Source organism: Glycine soja, chromosome 6 (genome assembly GCF_004193775.1).
Source record: "Glycine soja cultivar W05 chromosome 6, ASM419377v2, whole genome shotgun sequence".
NCBI classification, from domain to species: Eukaryota; Viridiplantae; Streptophyta; class Magnoliopsida; order Fabales; family Fabaceae; genus Glycine; species Glycine soja.
The window spans coordinates 38,377,263-38,401,353 of record NC_041007.1 but is presented as its reverse complement, the minus strand read 5'-3'; the positions used below and the strand labels follow the sequence as shown (position 1 = coordinate 38,401,353).

The following is a 24,091-nucleotide window of genomic DNA, read 5'->3' as shown; positions in this document are numbered from 1 at the left end:
AGTAAAAAAAAGTTACTGAAATATTTGTAGCTAAGATTCCATAATTAGTAACAGAAGCTACTTTCGGAAGGTATATGAGTATGTAGTATCTTCATTACAATAATCCACATTGACGAGTTTTTTTCCTTTAGTAATATTTTCTTATATTGAATGTATACAATGAAGTTTCTATGGTAGTCTCATAACATTTCTTATATTTTTCTTTTTCTTGCAGTTATTTTGAGAAATATGGTGAAATAACAGCATGCCAAAGGTTCTTTCCTCCCTGTGATGGTTATTCATGCAGAATTTAAATGTAGTTTGCATCTTTTTTTTTTTTTTTTGTATGCATGCTGTTGAATTCACATTTAGTTGTAAAAATAATTTGTCAAAACTTATGCATGCTATACACTTTTCTTAACTATCGATAATTTTCCATTTTTTCCAACAGGATCAAGGCTCCAAAATGCATCGTGGAATTGGTTTCATCACTTTTGTCCCTTCATTTTTACATGCAATCGGTTAAAGGAGAGCGTGATTCGTTACACAAGTGAGTTGATGAGAAAGGTGGAGTGGCTTAGGACTGAACTCAATGAGATCTCTGCACTGCTTACCATGTTTCAGGTATGTTCTTTCCTTTTCGTTTTGCATCTTTTTTATATATATTTTCTAATTTGAAACCATTATAGTCAAGCTGTACTAGGTGATATATAGCCCATGTTTTGAGGGAGTGATTATGCTAAGTCAATGTTACCGATGTTTTTTAGCTTGTAACATTGTTTTTCAGTGAACACATGACATTGTATTTCAGTGAACCTACAAGCAGTAGGTGTTTTGTTTTCCTCTTCTTTCTTTATCCACTCATACATATTATGGTATCCAGCTAATATATATAGATCCAAACTTGGAGGGATTAATTTAAGGCTTTCAATTAATTATAATTGAATTACCTCCGACCTCATCCTAGGTTGTTTATTGTAGTTTATGTCACTTAGTGCTAAGAACATTGTTAATTTGATTATTTGTGATCTTCATCTAATATTGTATTTGTTGAAACACATATTCACGAATATTCTTCTTTTTCATGAAAAATTATGTTTATACAACAAAAGAGAGGAATAAGACGGGAAAAAAATGTGAGATAAAATAAATAATATAATAAAAAGAGATAAAAAAAGAATATTATAACTTATTAGTGTGGTTAAGTATAATATATATAACCTTTCTGTAAAAAAAGTATAATATAACCTACGTACAATAGCATAAGTTCATGAAATTATAGTCTCAAATAGCTAGAGTGCATTGCATGGATAAGCTTTATTATTAAATCTAATTATAATTATAATTTAAACCAAGGAAAGATGCCTGACCCACATGTAAATTTCATATGATATGAAACACTTCAACAAAATCATTTGCAAGTTTTAATTTATATCCTATCTTTTTGCATGGATCCATGCCTTTTTCTTATACCCTATGGTTAGGTGCTTAAGAAGGTTGTCTTTGTCCATTTCTATTGATGCTACTGCCACTTGCATTTGTAAGTTTCTTGACCAGAATGCTAATTGGGTGAGAGCGATGAAGCACTACAAATGAGAGAATAAAGGCGATGGAGCAAATGAGAGAATGAGGGCGATGTAGGAGACAATGATGAGGTACTGAAAGTATACTACAATTTTTTTTGTTGCACTGCAAATTTAAAATCCATTTAATTTTTGTTAGATTGGAAGTTTGTTTCTTTTTTTTTCATTGGTATTTACTTCACTAGAGGTGTTTCTATTTATTTTTCTTTTTTAATGGTGTCTTGTCTTTAGGACATTTATTAGCATTTTTTAATTTTTTTAAAAATGCATTCTAAGACAATTATCTGAAAAACCATATTAGAAAGTATACCGTCTTAAGACGGTTCTTACCTAAGAACCGTCTTAGAAGGGTACTCTTCACTTTCTACGACATCTCCTACAATGACGATTAATAACCGACGTAGAATGTGTAAAATAACCGACGTAGAAAGTGTTTTTTGTAGTAGTGTAAACAGAACTCAATAGTATACACATTTCAGAACTAAAAAACATAAGCAACAATTTTCAATAACAATGTTTTGGTGCATCCCCTCCAACATTATGCAGCAGCAGCTTGCTTGAACATCTTTGTGATGACAGCAATACAAACCCCTCGCTGGAATGCATCCTCTAACTTTGACCTATTTGTCACCCCTTCCACTATAACTTCCTGCACCATATGTACTTTCGCCTTTCTCTTCCACCTCGATCTCCATGAACGCTAGTACAATATGTGTATCCAATTTTTGTTGAAACATATATCATTCTATGCTTTTCCAGCCGAGTGATTGTAGCAAGTCTGTCATAGATATAACACAATTTCTCATAATTATTAATACATTTTTATGCTTTAATATCTTTTTTATCCTTTAAATTTGGACAACGAGAAGTGATTATTTTATTCCGTCTAATTTGAAAATAGTTCATATGTTGTACATATACTATGGCTTTTTGTGGTAGTAGCATAGTTGGAATTCAGGATTGGTGCAACGAGAAGTGGAGCATAAAATAAATTTTAGAAAAATATTTATATTTTAAATGAGAGAATTATATATTGGATCTTTTTGCTAACATGTGTAATTTTCTTTAAGAATATATGATTTTTTTGTTTTATAAAAATTAAAGGGAAATGTTTTTTTATTGGTGTTTGAGCTTTAATTATTTTAGTTTGGATTGGTCATGAAAGATTTGGATTTTGTTGGTGAGACTCGACCCCCAATTTTAGGATAGGCAAGCTCTTCTTAGTTTTAGATTCAAGTAGTGCTTTCTACTTTGTTTTGTCATGGTTGTGGTCGTTGGGGGTGTCAACCTATATCACTTCAACCTCTAAAAACTTGTCAACCTAGTTTGAATCACTTCAACCTCTAAAATCTTGCTCAACCTCTTTTTTGCTAAAAAAAATGTAAGACTAAGGATATGTTAGGATAAGCTTCTCTAAAACTACTTATAGAGAAAAAAATAATAAGATAAAATGAAATAAATTTTATCATAAGCTAAAAATCAAAATTTAGATAAGCTAATATTAAAGAATTTCTACAAGTTAGCTAATGCATAAGCTAACTGGTAGCATATGGAGAAACTTTTTTATTTTCTTCTTCTTATTTTCTTCTTCAATAAGTGTTTTTGAATCAAGTTTATTCAAATGTACCTCAAAATGATCACAATAACAAAAGTGGATTGATTATTTTCAAATTACATAGAATAAAAATCACTTTTAAATATGGGAGATCAAAAAGCAAACTTGGTTCAAATTTGACATACTAAAAAGATATTTAAACCGTTTTCATTAATTTTAGGAATTGATCCAAAAATTACAAATACAAATAAGGGTCTTACATTGTCTCTTTTCCGCCACCTTGGCAACGGGTGGTGATGAAGATTCCAGTAGGCTTGTCAGCAAGCTGTTCTACTTTCCCTAGATCTCCAGTTGCATCTATGAAAGCCTTAACTTGAGCAACCATATTTCCAAATGTTATTGGGAAACCAAAGAAAAAACCATCAGCCTTAGAAAGCTTATTTAGGGTATTGATTTTGGCCTTGGTTGGTTCACCCAGTTTAGCAAGTTCCTCGGTTGATAATGTTTCAAGTACTTGTTTTTGTGTTCAATAAAACCAAGGTATTGTAATTGGAAGAGAGAAAATGAATTGGATAAAGTTTTGTTTGGATAAGGTTGTCTAGAAGTACTTCTAGGAAAAAAAATAAGAAGAAAAAATTAAAAGAATTTCTTCATGTGACACCCTCTACCCTACACATATATGTACTAATAATAAAAAGAATAATTAATCAGAATTAATTACAAGTTTTTAAAACACATTTAAATAAAATCATTTCAAAAGGGTAAAAGGTTCACATTCACTTCACTATTACCAAATAAAACTTGTCAGAAACATTTTTTGGCTCAAAACATCATGTAATTAAACAAAACTTATGCCTCAATGTCACATCCTATTAGAGCATTGTGTCCCGACGTCCTTCAGCACAAGGTTCCTTAAAGCAATTCAGCTAATCATCTACTCTCGTGAACACAAAGTTTGAGATCATCACAAGATCCAAACACAAACAACACACGAGGAGTGAGTTATCACATTCCTAACTAATAGAGAGAAACAAGACAACATGTAGATATACATATCATATAAACGAAATACAACTTACTTAAACATAACTCACGTCATTACACCACTTTTTTGTGTAACATCACATCACAACATAACACGTCTCATTCATTTTTACATCATTCACGTACTCAAGGATCAAAACACAATATCACTAAATCAATAAACAAGCGTTATGCAACAGATACACTAAAACTCAATCCTATATGCAATGTGGTGCCATGTCAGTGAAAAACCTCGTCGGGCGCCTAAGAATACATGACAAGACAAACCACACACTAGTAAGTCAAGTTACTCTCACCAGGTAAAATCATAGGGAGACCAATCAGGGTCACGTTGTTTTGCGAGAATACTCCAACCATGTGGGATCAACACAGGCTTAAAAGAGCACTGAAACCAGGTATATTTACCCCCAAGGCCTAGGCTCCGAAGAGTTTGTTAGGGTCTCTCCCTCATGATTCAGGTCCAACCCAGAAAATAGTTTAGCACACAAACCTTATCTATGAATTGTACAAAACACACGACTTCTCAATTGTTCTCAAAATAATTTTATCTTGTCGCGCTTGTGATTAAACTCGTCGGTTCCCCATAGTGGTTCCGATCATAATACTTGTCGCGCATTAACTCGTTACCCTTAAAGGGTCTTATAGTCGTGCGATTATACGATTCACAGCTTACAACTCAATCCACACAACATCTTAATGCACACATATATTACAAGTCAATACATACTCAATTTATCACATACACTCAGTCTCAATCACAATGGTATAATCTCAAAGTAGCATGTTATCACACCTCATGAATCATATACACTTTACCTATGAACTTTGCAATACACACAACTACTCAATTGTATTTTAATTCACTGTGCCTCAAAGTGATTCAACTCGTCGGGTTCCCACAGTGAATCTCATCATAATACTCGTCGCGCAAAAACTTGTCACCCTTGAAGGGTCTTACAATTATGTGATTGCACAATTCATAGCTCACAACTCAATACATACAACATCTTAATACACATGTATCTCACCATTCATCACAGGTTCAATTTGTCACTTACTCACAATTTGAATTACCATTTCATAATCTTAATATAACAATTTATAGAAAAATGCTTCTCACAACATGGGGAGTAAAACCCATCAAACAATTTCACACAACCATATTAAAATCAGTGAATCAAAATCATAAGTGAAAAACATGAAAACACCAAGAGCACTCGATTTTATCGACCAATTCACATCAAGACATCAATATCATTTTTATAATCATAAAGGAAAATTATAATTCAATAAACATCCCAAAATAAACCCTAATTTAATCCTCTAAGGATCCTTACACATGTTCATTCTAACCTCCAATTGCGATAAACTCATCCCTTACCTCTAAGTGGGCTCACGTGTGTATTCCGGTAGTGATAGTGACATCTCTAGTGGTTTTCCTGAGATTTCTCAGGCTTTTCCTCTTGTAGGGTTTCCAAGCATTAGAGAGAAGGAGAAGGGATTGAAGCCTTCACTCCACTGTCTGCATGCGATGAGTATTTCTCCCTCCACAGACTTTAATTTAAAAATCCCAACGATGAACATGTGCGAAAATGAATTTTTAACCTGGGGTCCAAATTTCACAATGATCCAACGGTTAACAAGTCCCGGATCATAGTTTTACTGAGATAGGTTTGAGTGTATGCGGAAAAAGAGAAAGCTAAGTGCGAGGGACATTTCTTCCACCACAGACATTATCTCGAAAATCACAACGGTGAGTGTGTGGAAAAATAATTTTTGAGCCTCATGTTCAAATTGCATGACGATCCAATAGTTAACAAGCCCGAAATCATCAATTTACTAAGACAGGGTTGGGTGTATGAGAAAAAAAAAGTTTTTGGGAGGGGAGAAAGGAAAACGAATTTGAGAAGAGAAAGCGTCATCATACAACTAACCTAATATTACTCTATGGTATTCTATTTATTTATTTATTTGTTTATAAAAAAAGAACTCTATTTTATTTCCTATCAAATGAATAAATAAAATATCTTTTTTATTTTCTTTCAAACCATTATTTTAATTAATAAAGTTATTTTTCCTTATTTATTTAATTATAAAAACCTCATCATTCTCCTAAAACTCTATTTATTTTTAAATAAAAATATTTTTAATTTATTTTACAAAAAATTAGGTGTTACACTTCATAAGTTAAAATATTTTCTCTATATTAATTAATTATTAGCTAATTTGTAAATGTTCTATCATCTTTTAGAAAATTTATATGAGATAATTTCTACAAATTAACTAATGGAGAGTTCATTTTAATTTATAAAAAATGTCATTCTCTTTTCTCTTTTTATTTTTTCTCGTAGAAGTGTTTTAGAAAAGATGCATCCAAATCTTAATACTCTTCTTATTATTCTAAGAGATTGGTACAAGAGTTTTATATATAATAACGGTATGTTTGGTTAAACTTATTTAAAAGCACTTCTAAGAAAGAAAAAATAAAATAAACTAATATTAGCCTATAGAAAAGCTCATTTTATTTTTTCTTCTAAAAATGTTTTTAGATAAGCTTAGTCAAACATGTACTAATACAAGAAGGCTACCACAAATGCTAATAGAAAAGATAATAACAGAAACTGAAAAATATACCTACATAACAGAATAACCAATTTTGTTTTAATCTGTTCCTTTATTAGCTAATACAAGGAGGCAACTTCTTGGAAAATATATGGTCACGATAAAGGAGCATAGGCTAGCAGAATGTTTTAATTCAAGTGATGAAGGAGCACATAAGCAAGAACAATGATTTTATTACTTCAAAAAAAAAACTGCGAGTTTGAGTTACACTTCAAAAGCAATTAATGCTTCAACTTTATGCTATGTAAAAAAAAGGAATGCATTGGATTAGAAGAACTACAATAACTATGAAACCTAAACACATGCCTGCCATAGTTTGGCCTCAACACCTTCTATAGAGTTAGCTCCTTTTTCCACTTGCTTTGCCAAACTTTCTACATTTCCATCCATTGCGTAGTAATGATAAATTTGTTGATTAATTCACTAAGAGAATAAAATGAAAATGGGAAATAAAGGAGCAACATTATTGGAATTAATACAAAAGGAAGGGGGAAATACTTATCACAAAAAGATACATTAAAGATAATTGCAATATTCTTAGGAGCATCAAGGTTGTCATTTACCATTAGATATATATCCTATAAAACACAAGAAGATGATTGAACTATTGAAGTCAATGTTGTAGTCTTTTGTCTGTAAATCTATACGCATGAAAAAAAAATTCATATTTATCAAGCATCAAATTCTTGTAGTCTTTTTGCAACTTATAAAAGAAAACTCATTTTTTTCCAATGAGAAAATAAAATCCATCTTGGCCATGAAATTAAAACAAACATCACAAGATCACACACCACAAAAAGGATCAATTGTTAGTTAAAACAATAAGCGTTGAAAAGGGCATACACAATATAAACTTTCACAGCCATTGATGATTGATCCTCCAAGATCTCTGCTTCTCCAATTTCTCTTGTTAACACTACTACAATGAAAGCCTACTACATCGGTTATTTGTAGCCTATAACATCGGTTATCGACCGTCGTCGTATCAGGCATCGTAGAAAGTGTGGACGTCTACGACGATAGTTGTATTGAACCATTGTAGAATGTATAACATTCTAAGACGGGTTCCTGCCCAGGACCATCTTAGAATGTACCACATTCTAAGACGGTCATAAGGACAATCGTCTTAGAATGTATTTTTTTAAAATTAATTTCAATTTTTGTAGTTTTAAGAATCCTATAAAAGCACTTCTTTGAAGTTTGAAGGAGTTGGCCACCTTCAACAAAAATATGTTGAATCATGTTGAAATCAATGCTTAATATCTAAGTGAATGAATAATATATATATATATATATATATATATATATATATATATATATATATATATATGGATTAAGATTTCAATTAATTAGTGTATTGACCATAATTTGTATTTAGATGTATTTTTCTATGCATGCAAAAAGAACATATGAAGATTAATTCTCTATTTGGGATGTTTTAGAAAAGATTATTTATTTAATAATACACATAACATAAATAAAATTGTGATGTACTCCATTTATTTCAAATTATGATTAGCCCTTTTCATTTTTTACTTCATTGAAGGTATTTATCTTTCAAAAAATCAAGAAAACATTATTCCTTTTTTCAGTCAGACCCTTGTAAAATGGTTAACAAACCATACGATTCATAACTATAACTAATTAACTCTTTTGACAAGAATATATTATTTAATAAAAAAATTATTTTATTAATTACAACAATGATCATAATAAATAATCATAAATATTTATTCAAATATTTTAGATGTTTCAAATCTATTTTAACTTTAACTTTAGTAACAACTATTTGAGTTAGAAATATATTAGTGGTTGACTTTTAACTCCTATTATGATAAAATAGTTCTTGAAGCAGATGAAGTATTTGAGAGACCTGTTAAATTAATTTTGGGATTGATTTAATTAGAATGAGAGCGAAAAAATTCTTAAATATATTTTTTCTATGTTTCAACCCCCATACACTCCCAAAAATAGAATAAAAAAAAGGAAAAAGAAAATTGTTTTAGGATACACTCCTCACTGGGCTGACCCCACAATCTACGCAAATATAAGTCCGTCTCAGCTTCAATAATCTCAGGAAGTAATCTTTTTGCACCTCTTGGATTTGATGGAACCCATATCTGCAATGTAGAGAATCAAGAGAATATGCAACAATCATTATTCAGCCTTTAACAAATCATTTTCCCAATATTAAATAATACAAAATAATTCTCAAAAGCTGTTAACAAAAGAAGCACGAGTCAAAACTCATTGTTGTCATGTGCTTGATCTTATTTTATTTTTCCAATTTTGCAACATCACCCTAGCAGTAATTTCTTACTCTCTTCCTTACATTTGAATCAATATTTTAGCAATTAATAAAAGCACCCTATTTCTGTTCATAAGGAATTTTTGTTTCTACATTTCAACTTGTCTAGATTGTTGATGGTGAAATAGTTTGTGTGTGTAAAAGCAAGAGAGACAGAGAGCTTTACAATTTTTGGATTTGATAAAATTACTCGATGCTTGATGATAAATTTGGGCTTAGCATTCTATTGCATGACTGAAACTGAAAGGAAGATCTAGGTAAAAGAAAGTCGGCCAATTTTACTCTAGTTTGTTACTACAACAGTATTTCCTTTGGATTAAATAAATAAATAAAAGGTAAGCAAAAGACTAATAACAGAAATGAATAACTCCAGCACCTCTCCTCAAAATCCATCTACTTAATCTTAAGAGCCTACCCACTACAACCCATTAAAGCATGGTTCTTAAAATTGTAAACTAACATCAATTGATAAAATTTACTTCATTCATCTGGCCCACTTACTTATCCCACTTTCTTTACCATCCTTCATTCAACAAATAATGCACATGAATCTTTGATGAGATTATGAAACCTTTTCCAACTACATTATTCAATTAAAATCTTTTTCCTTCTCAATGAAAGAAGTTGTACAGAAATTAACTTGAATCCAACAACTTTAATATCGTTCACAAGGATGACATGAGATGTGTACCTTCAATGTATCATTTATTAATTGATGCTTTGGTGAGATGTTGTTATTATTCTTCACAAAAGACGGTGCATTGCCACATGTATATTTCTCTTGAATGTAAGAAATATCAATGGCAGGAAGCAGGCTGGATGGGAGATTCAACTGCAAATTGTTAAAGCACCATTAGAGTTCCATTATTAAGTCCAACAACATTGTATCATCAATTGCCAAGGGACAAGGTATGCCTAACAAGAAGATGCTAAAAGCCTGCACCTTTGTAGTCAATACTGGAAATGATACTCCGATAAAGAAGCCAAAAACTATTCCAACAAAAGTTGTCATAATAAGCCTCATACTATCACTTGGTTTTCTATTGGTAGAACTGCAGCCAACAAGATGCAAATGTCAATTGATCAGACTTTATGATGTTAAATAGAAGATAAAAAATCTCTTAATAAAACAAACAACATAAACAATATTAGCCATCTATGAATATTAGACCTTCGAGAACCGATTCCCATTATATCCAAGTTTTTCTTCACTAGTCAACCAGTGGCATGTACCCTCCTTATAAGAAGCAAAGATACTTGTTATAAGAAAACAGTCCCTGTACAAAGTGCAAAGAACAACTAAACATGTTAATAATGGAATAAGAAAATGATTCAAAAAAAAAAAAGAGAGAGGAGGAAAATACACCATTGTACGAGATAAAAAATATTTTGTAATAAATGTGTTTAGAATCATATTTGAATAAAATCTGAATTATGATAAGATGATAGGCTATTCATTGTTTCCTGATTTGTTTCCTCATTACAGCATATTTCTATTCCTCTTTGTCTATATATCAATAGCTGTATTATTCAAACATCAGAGAAGTAAAAAATATGTTCCTAAACTGGATCTCCAATTACTCGAGGCACAATCAGTAGTAAATCTTGAAAGTCCCCATGCCTGAACTTGTTAGTTTGTCTTCTCATACTCTGCTTGTTGATAATTCTTAAACATATGTAAGCATGTTTTTCATTCTCTAAATTACTCACAAATTCCCAGCTATTCAAACCTAATTAGAAAGTGAAGTATATGTGTTTACCTTTTCTTATCAATATTCTTTTTTACATGAACTTGTTCTGTGTTAGTAGGTCTCGAAGCTGCATACAAACAATTTCTTATTTCTTCAAATCCTAACAACTTAAAGTTATTTATTTTAAATTTCATTTCATAGCCAAACACAGATTATAAGTCAAGTCTTGAGATTTTTTCTTGAAAAAAGAAAAAAAGTTAGGAAGGATATAGTGCAGTGCGAGCAAATTAGCCAAACCTCACTCATAAAGCCTCTTCAAATTACACTTTAGGTCCAACCAAGTTTTTCATTAAGGCCACTTTTCTCTCCAATGTAGTTCTGCAAAGTGAAAAGCAAAATAACAATAAACATATTACTATATGCACTCCAGCATCTAGCTATGTTTGCTTCGTAAAAAGTAAATAAATAAATATTGCAACAATATTGTTAAAAATTTTCAGAGAAATAAGAAACAGGGAAGGGCATGTTATGTTAACATTTTGGAAAAGTGAAAGACAAGAGTAACCATAATAATGGGGTGTGATGAAGGCATCCCTGTCGACGCCGCTAGGGCCGCTGATGATGATGATGAGGGCGTAACCGTGAATCTCTTTGATTAAATTGAAAATGGCGAGGTTAACGCAAGCACAGAGTAAGGACAAAAGAGTAATTAAGCGCAACTATAGGTTAAGGGATAACATTTTGTAGTAGAAGGAAATGGAATCTAAGGGGTTGGTGGTGGCATAGGCAGAGATGATGGGGTTGAAGGTGGAATCGATAAGGTTAGTGTCGAGTGAGTGGAAGAGTTGAAGGGCTTTATGGAGGTTGTTGTTGTGTGCATGGACGGAGATGATGGTGTTCCAAATGATGATGTTTCAATGCCACGATGAGGTTTGGAGGAAGAGTTGGTGGGCGAAGAGGAGGGAAAGGCGGGTGTCGTACAGGCGGAGGAAGGAGGAGGAGACGAAGGGATTATGAAAGAAGGAGGACTTGGCAACATGGGTGTGAAACAAGGTGGCGAGGAGGTGAGGGTTGAGAGGGAGGAAGAGTGTATGGAAGCTTCTAGGGCACGGAGGAGCAAAGAAAGAGAATAGAATTCTTAGCATCAAAGTAAAAAGATGAGCAAAATTCAAAGACGATTTTATCAAAAACTCGTCTTTGAATATTTTGAATACTCAATTTCTAGAACAGTTTTCAATGACCGTCGTTGTATAACTTTTATTATTTACAAAATTGTCACTGCATGGTATTCTAAGACGGTTTCGTATAACCGTCTTAGAATGTGTGTTGTAAAATATAGTTTTTTTAGTAATGTAATTAGTATTGTTAGCTAACTGAAACAAACAGTTTAACTTGAAAGTTATGAAATGGAGGGAAGTGCCAACCCAATATTATTCAAATAACTCCTGATTATTATATGATTTGTTATTGCCACTTACTTTTATATTTTCAAAACTTCTTTTGTTTACTCAAATTTTAATAATTTATACTCTTGAATTATTATTTTTTAAATGTAAGAGTAAATTTTAAGTTTGTGCACCATAGTCTAAAAGGCTTTTTATTTTATTTGGTAAGTTTATTAATTTTTATTATAATATTTGAGTTATACAACTCAATATTTAAATAATACAATAAATATTATTAATTGTATTAATATTTGATGTAAATATTATTTTTTATGTTCGATAAAAATACATATTCATTTAATATTTTATACTTTTTTGTTATGATAGTAAAATTATATACATTCTTCTCCATTTTTTTTATTTTGTTTATAAAAATTATAGAGAAGCGAGACAAAGGTAATAACAAACAATATAAAAATATGAATTTGCTAGATACGAGAGTTGATAAAGTTGATATACTTTGAAATACCATTATCCATTTTTAAATTTAATAAATGCAATCTGAAAAAAGTTGGACCTTTATTGGTGAATAAAAAAAAGTTGGACTTTGATAGAATCAATTGTATTTGTAATTCAGTCATTTTTCATTGTGTTTTTTTAATTTAAAGATGTTATTTAAATGACAAAAAATTTAAATAATAATTAAAAATATGATGTTACCTCAACGAGTTGAGACATTGACACTACTACAAAAAAACTTTCTACATCGGTTAAAATAAACATTCTACGTCGGTTATTAATCATCGTTGTAGGAGACGTCATAAAAAGTTTGCACTTTTTACAACGGTTTAATAGACAATCGTCTTAGAAAAAAGATATCATTCTAAGATGGTTTTTAGCTAAAAATCATCTTAGAAAGGTACCCTTCTAAGACGGTTTTTTAGAGAACCGTCTTAAAATGCATTTTTTTAAAAAAAATATATAGAGGTTTCTAAAATGGTTTTTTTTTTACAAAACTGTCTTAGAATGTGTGTAAAAAAGTATTCATTAATACAAGTGACAAGAAATTATTGTCACCCATCAAGACAAAGCTAATCTAAATCTACAATTCATATATTAATTCTTATACGAGATCTGTAGACTATTTTACAATTTGAGCTCCGTTCAAAAGAATCAGAGTTGCATTTCATTATGAACCTATACTTTAAATGGGTGTGTGCTAGCAAGGGCTTCAGATAGCAACAAGATAACAATAATTAGTTCCAGCACGCACTAGATACAAATTCAACTATGGTCGAGCCACACAAGGCAGAGAAAATTTAGCATATCCATAGGGCTTTTGCTTTAAATTTGACAAACCCAAGAAAACTTAACTTGCCATCAGTATGGTGTATCCAATCATGAAGAATGACATGAACAGGGATAAAGGGACGAAGTCCAAGTTCCTAAAACAACATTTCGAAGAAATATGATGGTGACTAGCCATATATACTCTTGATTGTTGAACATTTGAAAAAAATGTAATTTACAAATGCTTATGACTCCGTAAGATTATAGAGTCAATCAGTATGAGTATATTCTTGATAGATCCAGTAGTAATAAGTTGCAGGTAAGTGCATATATATATATATATATATATATATGAAGTGGCAGAAACCAACAAAGTGTATATGCAAGAGATGCTATGAGATGCAGATACTCAATTATATGTTAACTTACTAAAGCAAGCTCTTCAATGACAATAGCCCTGTTTCTGTCTTTATCAAAGAGTTCATATGCACAGCGGGTATGTTGTTCTCAACAATCAAGAGCTTCAAGTTGATGCACACGCAATGCAGCTGCACAAAATTCTTCAAATTAAGGGATCTCTACATACAAAGAACAAGATAATATTACCAATAAGTCAGGGATGCAAGACTTTTTCATGGCATCTATTGCGTATTTCATCAAGGCCTGCCCTAAGAATGAGAAAAACTTGTGAAATCCAACAAAGGGATCATTTTCATACACGACACATTGAAGTGATAACCAACCTTGTTAACGTTCTCTACATATATGCTACCGTTTTTGCTTGGTTCTAGCAGTGCAAATTATTTTCTCTACATAAGAAATAAAATTAACTATGTACTTGTTAACATTCTTATACTATGTACATAAGAAATATATAATACAATAATTATTTTCTCTACATATTTTTTTTTATTCTCTCTCCCAATATCTATAAGAAATAGTTAAATGGATAGATAGATAAGAAAAAGTTAATTTTATAATAATTATATAGATAATTGATAGATATTTAATATAATTAATTTAATTAATTAATTTTATTCAAAAAAAATGTGAATTAGTTTTGAAAAAATCTAGAATCAAGAGCGAAGAGATTATATAGTAAAGATGGTTTTATTATTTATTCTACTACCTAAAGCACCAAATATAGAAAATGAATTTTAAAAATATTAGAACTATCAATCACATACATCACTCAACATTCCCAATTGGTTGTTTCTATGTGCCATTTGGAAACAGCCAAAAAAGTGCCCCCAACAATTTTATTATCCTATAATTAATGTAGTACTTAATAGTATTTGACAATTTTTCTTTAGAAAAGATAATGTTGTTTAGGAAAGTAAACAATATAGGAGTACATTAAAAACATAAAAGTCGAGTTCTATGGTGAAGATTGAAAACCTGTGTTTAAATGAATGTGATTTAGGTGTGTGTTTTTTCTTCTTCTTTTAGTTTTGAGTTTCTAAAACTAATTTATTATTTTACAATTTTTCATTAAGTTCCATTTTCTACCATTTTTGACAAGGCCTGCCAAAGAGACAAATAAAATTAACTAGTACAATTTAAACCAAAGAGTTAATTTTAAGTGTGAATTACATTCCAGTGTATTTAGGAAGTAAAAGACTGGTGTCAAAACTTTGAATTCAACAACATGCATACATATAAGTTAGTATCACACCTCTCCAATGTTGTTAGCTGAAAATTAGAAATATATAACAACTCCAACAATATACCACTGTCAGTTAGGACTTAGGATATCAATTTTTTTTTAAAAGAAAATAAAATCTCAGAGGTTTACAGGAGAGAAATAAATTGAAAATACTTGTGGTTAGAAAATTATATATCATTTTCAAACATGAGGGCTTGAATGAAGTTGGAATACTTCATTCCAATAGGAAGCATAGCAACCATTGTTAGTCGATGAATACGACTAACTTTTGTGTATAAAACCTGTGTATTTTGTATCAAACTTTCCCAATTTATGGTTGTTTTGTAATATTATAAGTACATTTTGTTAAATATAGGTAATAGATAATTTATACTTTTGTTTTGTGTGTTTAATCATCAAGTTCTCTCAATTTCAGGTTAATTAAGCAAATTGGGGAGTTTGGAGTTTTTCTTGAAGAAGCCTCTGCATGCATGAGAATCTGGCCCTGGCTTGAAGCTTTTGCATGTTTAGGAAGTTCTAGAGAGAGAAAGGTCCAAGTTCCAAAGAGTTTTGAGAGATTTTGCGGTGTGAAGATTTGAACAGATGCAAGTTCGAAGCGGAAGCCGTTCTGAGAACTTGAGATGAGTTTGTGAGTTATTGTGAGATCCTAGAGGTGAAGGAGACATCCTCACCACTTGTGTTTTTGCAGTCTTTCATCTTGTTCTTCTCTTTGTTGTAAAGGAGGTTTCCGAACTATGGAAAGCTAAATCCTCTATTGGATCTTCCCTGTAGGTACTTGATGTAAATATATTTCTATCTATGTAATGATGTTTTGTGTGTTCTCTATGCGATCTGCTTTTCATTCCAGTGTGCTTTTACCTTGATCACGTAGATGCATGCTTTGTTAGGGTCATTCAACAGTGGGAACTGGTCTGATTCTAAAGTCCTTGGTAGTACGGGACTAAGTTGTTGTGTTATCACGAAGGATCGGGGTACAAGAACTTAGTTGTGTATGTGTGTCTTAATGCGGTCTTGGTTGAGTTTAGTCTTACAAGACGGATCTGCGGACGAGGCTTGATCAGGACTAGGCTAGGCTATCATGAGGAATCGGGGTCTAGCAGTCCAGGAGACAACATAGGAACACATGAACATTGTTAAATCGAGAACATCCTTTTTAGCATCAGGAACCTATGAGGAAGACCAACGCTTTCTCTACTTGTTTTTACACAGTATTTCTCTTGCATGATTTTCTTTCTTTTGGCCTAGATAGTTTAAATTCTTGTCCAAAACCACAGTTATATTTTCATACCAGACGCCTATTTATCGAAATAGCTTTCCAGATAACACAAGTTCCCCGAGAGTTTGATACTCGGTTCTTACTGTTTTATACTACTTGTGTGATCCGATGCACTTGCCGGCCGCGAACAAGTTTTTGGCGCCGTTGCCGGGGAACTTCTTTTTATTTGGGAAGTTAGCTCATTTTTAGGTGTCTATTCTTTATTTGTTATTCTTTGATTGCTTCTGTGAATATTTTTTCTTTAATTTATATTTATCTTCTCTAATTGAACTAGATAACCATTGCTCTGTTAATACTGTTTATGCATAGATCTCCTACAGGTACTCTAGTTCCTTTGGACTTAGAAATAGAAGCTACACTAAGAAGGAACAGGCTGAGAGGAGAAGGAAACTGCTGCAAGAAAGAACAGTTGCGTCCATTCTTGAGGAGGAGACTCATTTTTCTGATTCATTATCACCTGATTCACCATCATCAAGGGAATCTGCTAATCAACATTCTGAAACTGCTACCATGGCAGATGAGCATGATCAGAGGACTACCCTTGAGGACTATTCAAGTGGCTCTGTACCACAATTTTTCACTAGCCTTGCACGTCCGGAAGTGCAAGCGCACAACATTACCTACCCACATTCTTTGATCCATCTGATACAAGGGAATTTATTTCAAGGATTACCTAATGAAGATCCCTATGCACACTTGGCAACATTTATTGAGATTTGCAATACTGTTAAGATTGCTGGTGTACCAGATGAAGATATCAAACTCAGCCTTTTCTCATTTTCACTGGCAGGAGAGGCCAATAGGTGGCTCCACTCATTCAAAGGCAACAGTCTTAAAACCTGGGAAGAAGTGGTGGAAAAATTTCTAAAGAAGTACTTTCCAGAATCTAAGACTGCTGAAGGGAAGACAACAATATATTCATTTCATCAGTTCCCTGATGAATCCCTGAGTGAGGCATTGGAGAGATTCAGAGACTTACTGAGAATAACTCCCACCCATGGATTCTCCGAGCCAATCCAACTAAATATGTTCATAGATGGGCTGAGACCACAAACCAAGCAATTACTAGATGCTTCTGTTGGGGGAAAAATAAAGCTGAAAACCCCAGAAGAAGCAACTGAGCTCATAGAGAACATGTCGGCCAATGATCATGCCATTCTGAGGGATATAACCCATCAACCCACAAAGAAGAGCCTATTGGAGCTAACATCACACGATGCTTTGTTGGCACAGAACAAGTTGCTATCTAAGCAACTTGAGATCCTAATGGAAACACTTGGTAAGCTGCCAACTAAACTATCGATTGGACAACCTACACATTCTTCTATTTTGTAGGTTACAGGTTGTACCGTGTGTGGTGAAGCTCATGAGACAGGCCAATGCATTCCCACTGACGATAACACTCAAGAAATTCATTTCATAGGAAATCAGTAGAGGCAAGGGTACACTCAAGGAGGATTTTTCAGGCTTCCAGCAAGGTCCTTATAATCAGCAAGGACAGTGGAAGACACACCCTGGCAACCAGTTCAATAAAGACCAAGGTGGATCCTCAAACAGGCCAATTCAACAAGGGCCTAACATCTTTCAGAGGACAACTAAGTTGGAAGAGACCTTGACTCAGTTTATGCAGGTAATGATGTCGAATCATAAGAGTACTGAGTCAGCACCAAAGAACCTTGAAGTACAGATGGGACAACTAGCCAAGCAGATAGCTGGCAAGTCATCAAACAGCTTTGGAGCAAATACGGAAAATAATCCTAAGGAGGAATGCAAGGCTGTGATGACCAGGAGTAAAAGGTTTGTGGAAGCTAAAGATGAAGAAAGTGTGGTAGACAAGGAGCAAAGGGGTGAAAAGAAAGGTGCTGAGGTTAAGAAAAATGATGTGAAGGGTAAAGAGAATCAGGAAAAAGGGAAGAAAATAATGGTTTAGAATAAAGAGATGGAGGACCAATAAAAAGAAAAAGAAAGAGAAAAAGAAATAGAAAATGAGAAAAATGAAATGAAAAAAATAAGTTTGCAGAGAAGAGTAGAAGTGGAAAGGCTGTGGAAGAGAGTTTGGAAATACCATATCCTATGGTGCCATCCAAGAAAGAAAAAGATCATCATTTGGAAAGATTTTTGGATATTTTCAGGAAATTGGAAATAACCATGCCCTTTGGTGAGGCTCTGCAGCAGATGTCACTCTACTCTAAATTTTTGAAAGATATGTTGACAAGGAAGCACAGGTACATTCATCAGGAAAACATCATAGTGGAAGGAAATTACAGTGCCGTAATCCAAAAGATCCTTCCACCTAAGCACAAAGATCCTGGGAGTGTAACCATTCCTTGTTCAATAGGAGAAGTCAATGTGGGAAAGGCTCTGATTGATTAGGGAGCCAGCATTAATTTGATGCTACTCTCTATGTGCAGAAGACTGGGAGAGTTGGAGATTATGCCCACTCAAATGACTTTGCAATTAGCTTACCGCTCCATTACCAGGCCCTATGGAGTGATTGAAGACGTGTTGGTTAGGGTAAAGCATTTTATCTTCCCAGCAGACTTTGTGGTCATGGATATCTCTAAAGATATTGACATCCCTGTAATCTTGGGAAGGTCATTCATGTTGACTGCAAGGTGCATAGTTGACATGGGGAAGAGAAAGCTGGAGCTAGGTTTTAAAAACCAGAAAATTGATTTCGACTTGTTTGTGGAAGACAAGTCTTCTCCAGAACACAATGTTTGCTTGCAGGTAATGGGAGAAGGTCAAGAGGTTCTGAAGGTGAGAACCAAAATATGAGATTTCCCAAAGAGGTAAAAGCGTCAAGCTAATGACAGTAAAAAAGCACTTCCTGGGAGGCAACCCAGTTTTAATTTTTGTTGTGTTTGTTTTTCATGCATTTGATCATTTGGAACTTGCTATGTAATCTGTACATAGGAGTATATCAGCCAATCTTTGAATGCTTAACATAAGGGTTTCAATTTCTTGGAAAAAGGACTGAAAAATAACTTAGAAAATCTTTTTGAAAAATAGTCTTTTCGCTAAGCGCAAGCCTCGCGCTAAGCGCATCGCTGTTCATGTGTTAAGCCACGAGTCTTGAGCACTTAGTGCCCAACCCTTGCATCTAAGGCTGATTTAGTCCGCTAAGCTGGCGAAGGTTGAGCTAAGCTAACTTCGATTCAATCTGAATTCAGCTAAGCTTCAGCCTGATCGCTAAGCGACAACTTATCAATGGCTAAGCGGAACCTATTATCGCCATGCGCAACTCCTTACGGCCATGACTGAGGTCAATAAAGCTAAGCGCTAGTCATGGCAACTAAGCAAGATTCATTGCGGCAATATGAGCGCTAAGGGAGAACCTCTTAGCTAAGCGCATGCTCATCTGTACTTAAGATGCATCATTTTAGCTAAGCTGGCCAGAGCCAGGCTTAGCGAGAGTTGCAGTTTTTCTAATATGTAGGCCTCGCTAAGCGGACTTACTCGCATGCTAAGTCGAGTTTCTGTTAAAAAAAAATTTTAAAAAAATTGTTTTCGAATTTGAAACGTCGGCTAAGCGCATGTTCACTAAGCGAGCCTGGTTTAGAAACCAAATGTCTCTCTTACTCACTTAGCGCAACGGTCCGCTAAGCGAAAGTTTCGAAACTGCTTAAGTGAGTATAGCAACAGTTACACTCACATTTTCCAGATTACAGAAACCTCGCCTCTGCATTCTCTCTCTCCAAAAATTTGCACATTTTGCATTTGTACTCTCTTGGTGCATTTTCGACTTTGAAGCATCAATCATACACCGTCCAAGTAAGTTCCTTGATCCTTTTTTCTTTTTTTCTTGTCTTAACTCTAGGATAGAAGACTTTAACTGTAGCTTTAGATCTTTAGGGTTTTTATATTTTGTTAGAATGAGTTTAAGATTAGGGTTATGTAAGCTTGTATACTGAATTGAGTATGACACACACATTGCATGTGTGATATGCCTTTTAGAGGCTTGAAAAGTGTGAGAAAACGAGTTATGTTTTCTGTGTTTTCTGGAAAACACGATGAACTCGCTAAGCGAGAATGCTGCACTAAGCGAGTTCATCAATACTCATTGTATATAAGCTTTATCTGAAGAACTCGCCAAGCGCACTTACTGCGCTAAGCGAGTTCATCCTTTAAGGATGAACATTCATCCTCTTGCTGAACTACCTGTGGCTAAGCGAGGCTGAATCGCTAAGCCCAGGTAACTTAACCATTTTTTTTGTGATAGCCACGCGCTAAGCTGAGCATTCCTGAGCCAAGTGCAACTGGTTGTGGCATCCGCTGAGCTAAGCGAGCTTCACTCGCTAAGCTCCCATAACTTAGTGAAATTTTTTCTTAGTTTAGTGCCGCTAAGTGCAACTTATTGGCTAAGCTCAAATCCTTGCGGCTAACCTTAGGCTTAGCGGGCTCCTCACTAGCTAAGCCAATTTTGAAAACACTGGACCGTAGCAATTTCCGCTAAGTGGCACTCCTGTGTCGCTAAGCACAATGTTGTTTTTAGTTTTATTTTCCAATTTTTGATGTTTGAATAATTGTGTCCTGATTAATTGTTTGATTCCTTTGTCTGCAGATGTCTTCTAGGAAAAGAAAAAGTGGCAGTTCAAGGCCCACCACTCAATATGATACAAGAAGATTCCACTCTTTTGAGGCTTGGACCAAATATACTGAAAATGTGTTGGGAAGACACATATTAGCTGAGAGGAAAGTGGAATTCTATCACACAGAGCTGGATGAATTCAAGGGCGATCTGGAGAGGCATAACTTTCACAAGCGCCTCACCAACTTAGCTGATAGTAGCATTGACCTAGCATTGGTGAAGGAGTTCTACGCCAACCTTTACAGTCCCGAGGGGCCTTCACCTAAACAAGTTAGAATCCGGGCCACTTAATAAGGATTGATGCAGACAACCTCAATGCCTTTCTGGCAACACTTGTGGTGCTTGCTGAGGGTGAATCTTTGCCCGTCTACTCAAGATACTGCAGGATGCCTACTGACACTAGAGAAATTGAGGTTGTACTGTGCATACCCGGTCGAGGGTTTATTCTAAATGTTAAAGGTCACCCGGGGAAGATCCTCAGAAAAGACCTAACCACCCTTGCTCAGGTCTGGAGTGTTCTATCCTACTCCAACCTGGCTCCGACCTCCCACACATCGGATCTGACTGTGGATCGAGCTAGGTTAATCTTTGGCCTAGTTACTTAGTTGGACATGAATGTCGGAGCCCTCATTTCTGGGCAGATTACTTCTATGGCCTAGTCTAACTCCTGAAGACTTGGATTTCCTGCTCTTATCACAGCTTTATGCAAGACCAGAGGAGTTTCCTCCGACAGTCTTGTCTTTGAAGGTCTGAGCCTGGTCATTAATTTGGCCTACATAAGGAAGAATTGTTGGAACCCTGATGATCCAACAATTATTATTAGGGGTCCAGAAGACCAAGGGCAAGGCCAGCTGAGACTCCTTCTACATCGGCAGCTCCTCATCCAGCTTCTACATCAGCAGCTCCTCCTCCAGCTCGTATTGCAGCAACTCCTTCTACCCCACCTCCTGCAGAGTTTCAACATTTCAAAGCCATGCTTCGAAGCATACATCAAGGGCAGATTATTTTGCTGCAAAGTCTCCAGCTGGTAGCACCTCCTAACTCCATCCCTACAGTAGAACAATTTAATGAATGAGTAGCCTGGCCAGGGACTCAGCCTCCTCTTCACAGGGACGACGAGGATCCTGTCGCTCAGGTACCACATCAGCCATTAGATGAGTCATCAGAGTCTTCCACCCCTAAGCCCTTGATCAGGAAGAGGAGGGTAGTTGTAACTCAGGAAGCCGCAGCCACTCCTGAAAAGTCCCCTGAGGCCACTCCAGAGCCTCCAGTACCAATGGCAAATACCACTTCTCCACAGCAAGCAGCAGATCCTTCAACGCCTGAAGTTCAAACCACCCCAGTCCTGTCTCCGAACACCTCTCTTGTAGCTACTCCTGTACTGCATTTGACTAACGAGGAGGAGGTTCAGACACAGGACACCCAGGACCAATCACAGGATCTTTAAATTCCTGTTGATTTTTGGTTTTGTGCTTTTTGATCTATTAGTATAATTATGGTTTTAGTACATTATTTTCTTCTTGTTAGTTTTATATATGAATAGTTAGTATGCTTATCCAGAAGCCTTTTGAACAGTTTAACTTATTTTAGATGACATGGCAGTGAAACACTTTTATCTTTTGGTGAAAATGGGTGTATGACTTTGTTTTAAATTGAATGCATGCTCAAGATGAGATTTGTGTTTCCTTTCATGAAGTTGAGAAAATGTGCATGTCGAACAAAGAAAGAACAAGAATGTGAACTTGTCCCCAAGCAAATCAAATTAAAAGCAGGCTCCGAATGCTTCAACACTTTCAATGGCTGCAATTTCTCAGATTCCTCCAACTGGTCCTTTCCACATTTGTCATAATCTCACAATGGAATCATAAATTACATCAAGATTAAATTGGTTAGTATCGGAAATCAATCAAGTTGGTTTGCCTCACTTTCCTCACAAGGTTAGTGTTTATCTATGCGCACAAGTGTCTAGGGTGAGGGTTTTAAATTGATACGACCTGCAATTAAGATTCCCAAATTTTGCACTTCATCTCAATTAAAGTTATTCTTACTTACATTTGGTGGATCACTAAGGACTTTTATTGGCTTGTAATGGGGCCTGGCTAGACAAGAAATCATGGTTTTTCTGGGATTTCAAAAACTTAAGGTTATAAGAGAGCATTCATCCTAGAAAAACTTATACTTAGCCTAGGCCTTGTTTGTTTTTCAGCCTTAGCAAATATGCAATCTTTTTTTTTCTTATTTCCAACCTTAGCAATTATGGCACCTTTTTTTTTGCCTTTATTATTTATTTATTTATTTATTTTTTGGAAAAGAGACTTTGGGCTTACAAGCTTTTTTTTTTGGGTGCCTTATTATGTGCTACTTTTACATTCCCAAGACCATCTTCATTCTACCCATCCACCAAATTAGGGGTTTATTATGACTAAAACCTTTATGCTCTCTTAAAACCCTAAAATAAGGTTTGAGATATCACAATTAGGCTCAGGGGTTTTATTTAGAAAAATAATTACTAATTTTGGCTCAACAAGGGTGCAAGGGATAAATTTCATCACAGGTTGGCTTTTTGGCTAAGTGGCTAAAATAAAAATAAAAAAAAGAAACATGGCCTTGATCATATCCACCTTATGTAAATAATTTAACAGTCTAAGAATGATGCAAAACTAGGAATTTAAAAATAGACGTTCTCTCATAATTGAGTTCACACAGCTCACCGGGACAAGATAAAGTTATTGGCTTACCGGACCATGATCTCTTTCCATCAAGCTAACCTTTTCTCTCTTTGTGGTTTATGTTCCACTGTTTGATTGACTCTTGCTTCCAGGAAACTAGTATTTTCACAATTGTCATGTAGCATTTCAAGTGTTGAATCCTTCAGAAAAAGCCTAAATAGTGACTTCACAAATATCATGCAATTTTTATTCAATGACTAAATTTAAAATACTGGAATTAAATTGCTGAAATTAAAATGCACAAAATCAAAATAAAGAAAGAAAATAACCCAACTATCCTAAAAAAAAAAAACACATAATGCAATTAACTAAAAGAAAGATAGGGTAAGAAATCCTGGGTTGCTTCCCAGTAAGCGCTTCTTTAATGTCATT

At 34.3% G+C, this 24,091-nt stretch overlaps 2 protein-coding genes across 2 annotated transcripts; one reads left to right on the top strand and one right to left on the bottom strand.

The window, feature by feature from the left end:
* Positions 1-8,693: 8,693 nt before the first annotated feature.
* On the bottom strand, positions 8,694-10,489 carry LOC114414359. Its single transcript, XM_028378619.1, has 4 exons — positions 10,263-10,489; positions 10,035-10,143; positions 9,783-9,923; positions 8,694-8,903 (listed from the first exon to the last, which is right to left on the bottom strand). Exons 1-4 carry the CDS (start codon positions 10,280-10,282, stop codon positions 8,724-8,726), a joined length of 450 nt encoding a protein of 149 aa, XP_028234420.1. The 5' UTR covers positions 10,283-10,489; the 3' UTR covers positions 8,694-8,723.
* Positions 10,490-21,376: 10,887 nt separating this feature from the next.
* Positions 21,377-22,437, top strand: LOC114416199 (36.4 kDa proline-rich protein-like). The gene is made up of 4 exons (XM_028381062.1): positions 21,377-21,496; positions 21,690-21,737; positions 21,814-22,006; positions 22,079-22,437. The coding sequence occupies exons 1-4, from the start codon at positions 21,377-21,379 to the stop codon at positions 22,435-22,437; spliced, it is 720 nt and encodes a 239-aa protein (XP_028236863.1).
* The last annotated feature ends 1,654 nt before the right edge of the window (positions 22,438-24,091 follow it).

Bases quoted from the DNA above. Each gene is read 5' to 3' on its own strand.
- LOC114414359 (XM_028378619.1), bottom strand. From the start codon at position 10,282: ATGGGAATCGGTTCTCGAAG. The intron at 10,144-10,262 runs GTCTAATATTCA...TGTTGGCTGCAG, and splicing joins ATGGGAATCGGTTCTCGAAG to TTCTACCAATAGAAAACCAA. The intron at 8,904-9,782 runs GTACACATCTCA...TCTACATTGCAG, and splicing joins TAATAAATGATACATTGAAG to ATATGGGTTCCATCAAATCC.
- LOC114416199 (XM_028381062.1), top strand. From the start codon at position 21,377: ATGCCTACTGACACTAGAGAAATTGAGGTTGTACTGTGCATACCCGGT. The intron at 21,497-21,689 runs GTCTGGAGTGTT...CTCTTATCACAG, and splicing joins ACCTAACCACCCTTGCTCAG to CTTTATGCAAGACCAGAGGA. The intron at 22,007-22,078 runs GTCTCCAGCTGG...TAGCCTGGCCAG, and splicing joins GCAGATTATTTTGCTGCAAA to GGACTCAGCCTCCTCTTCAC.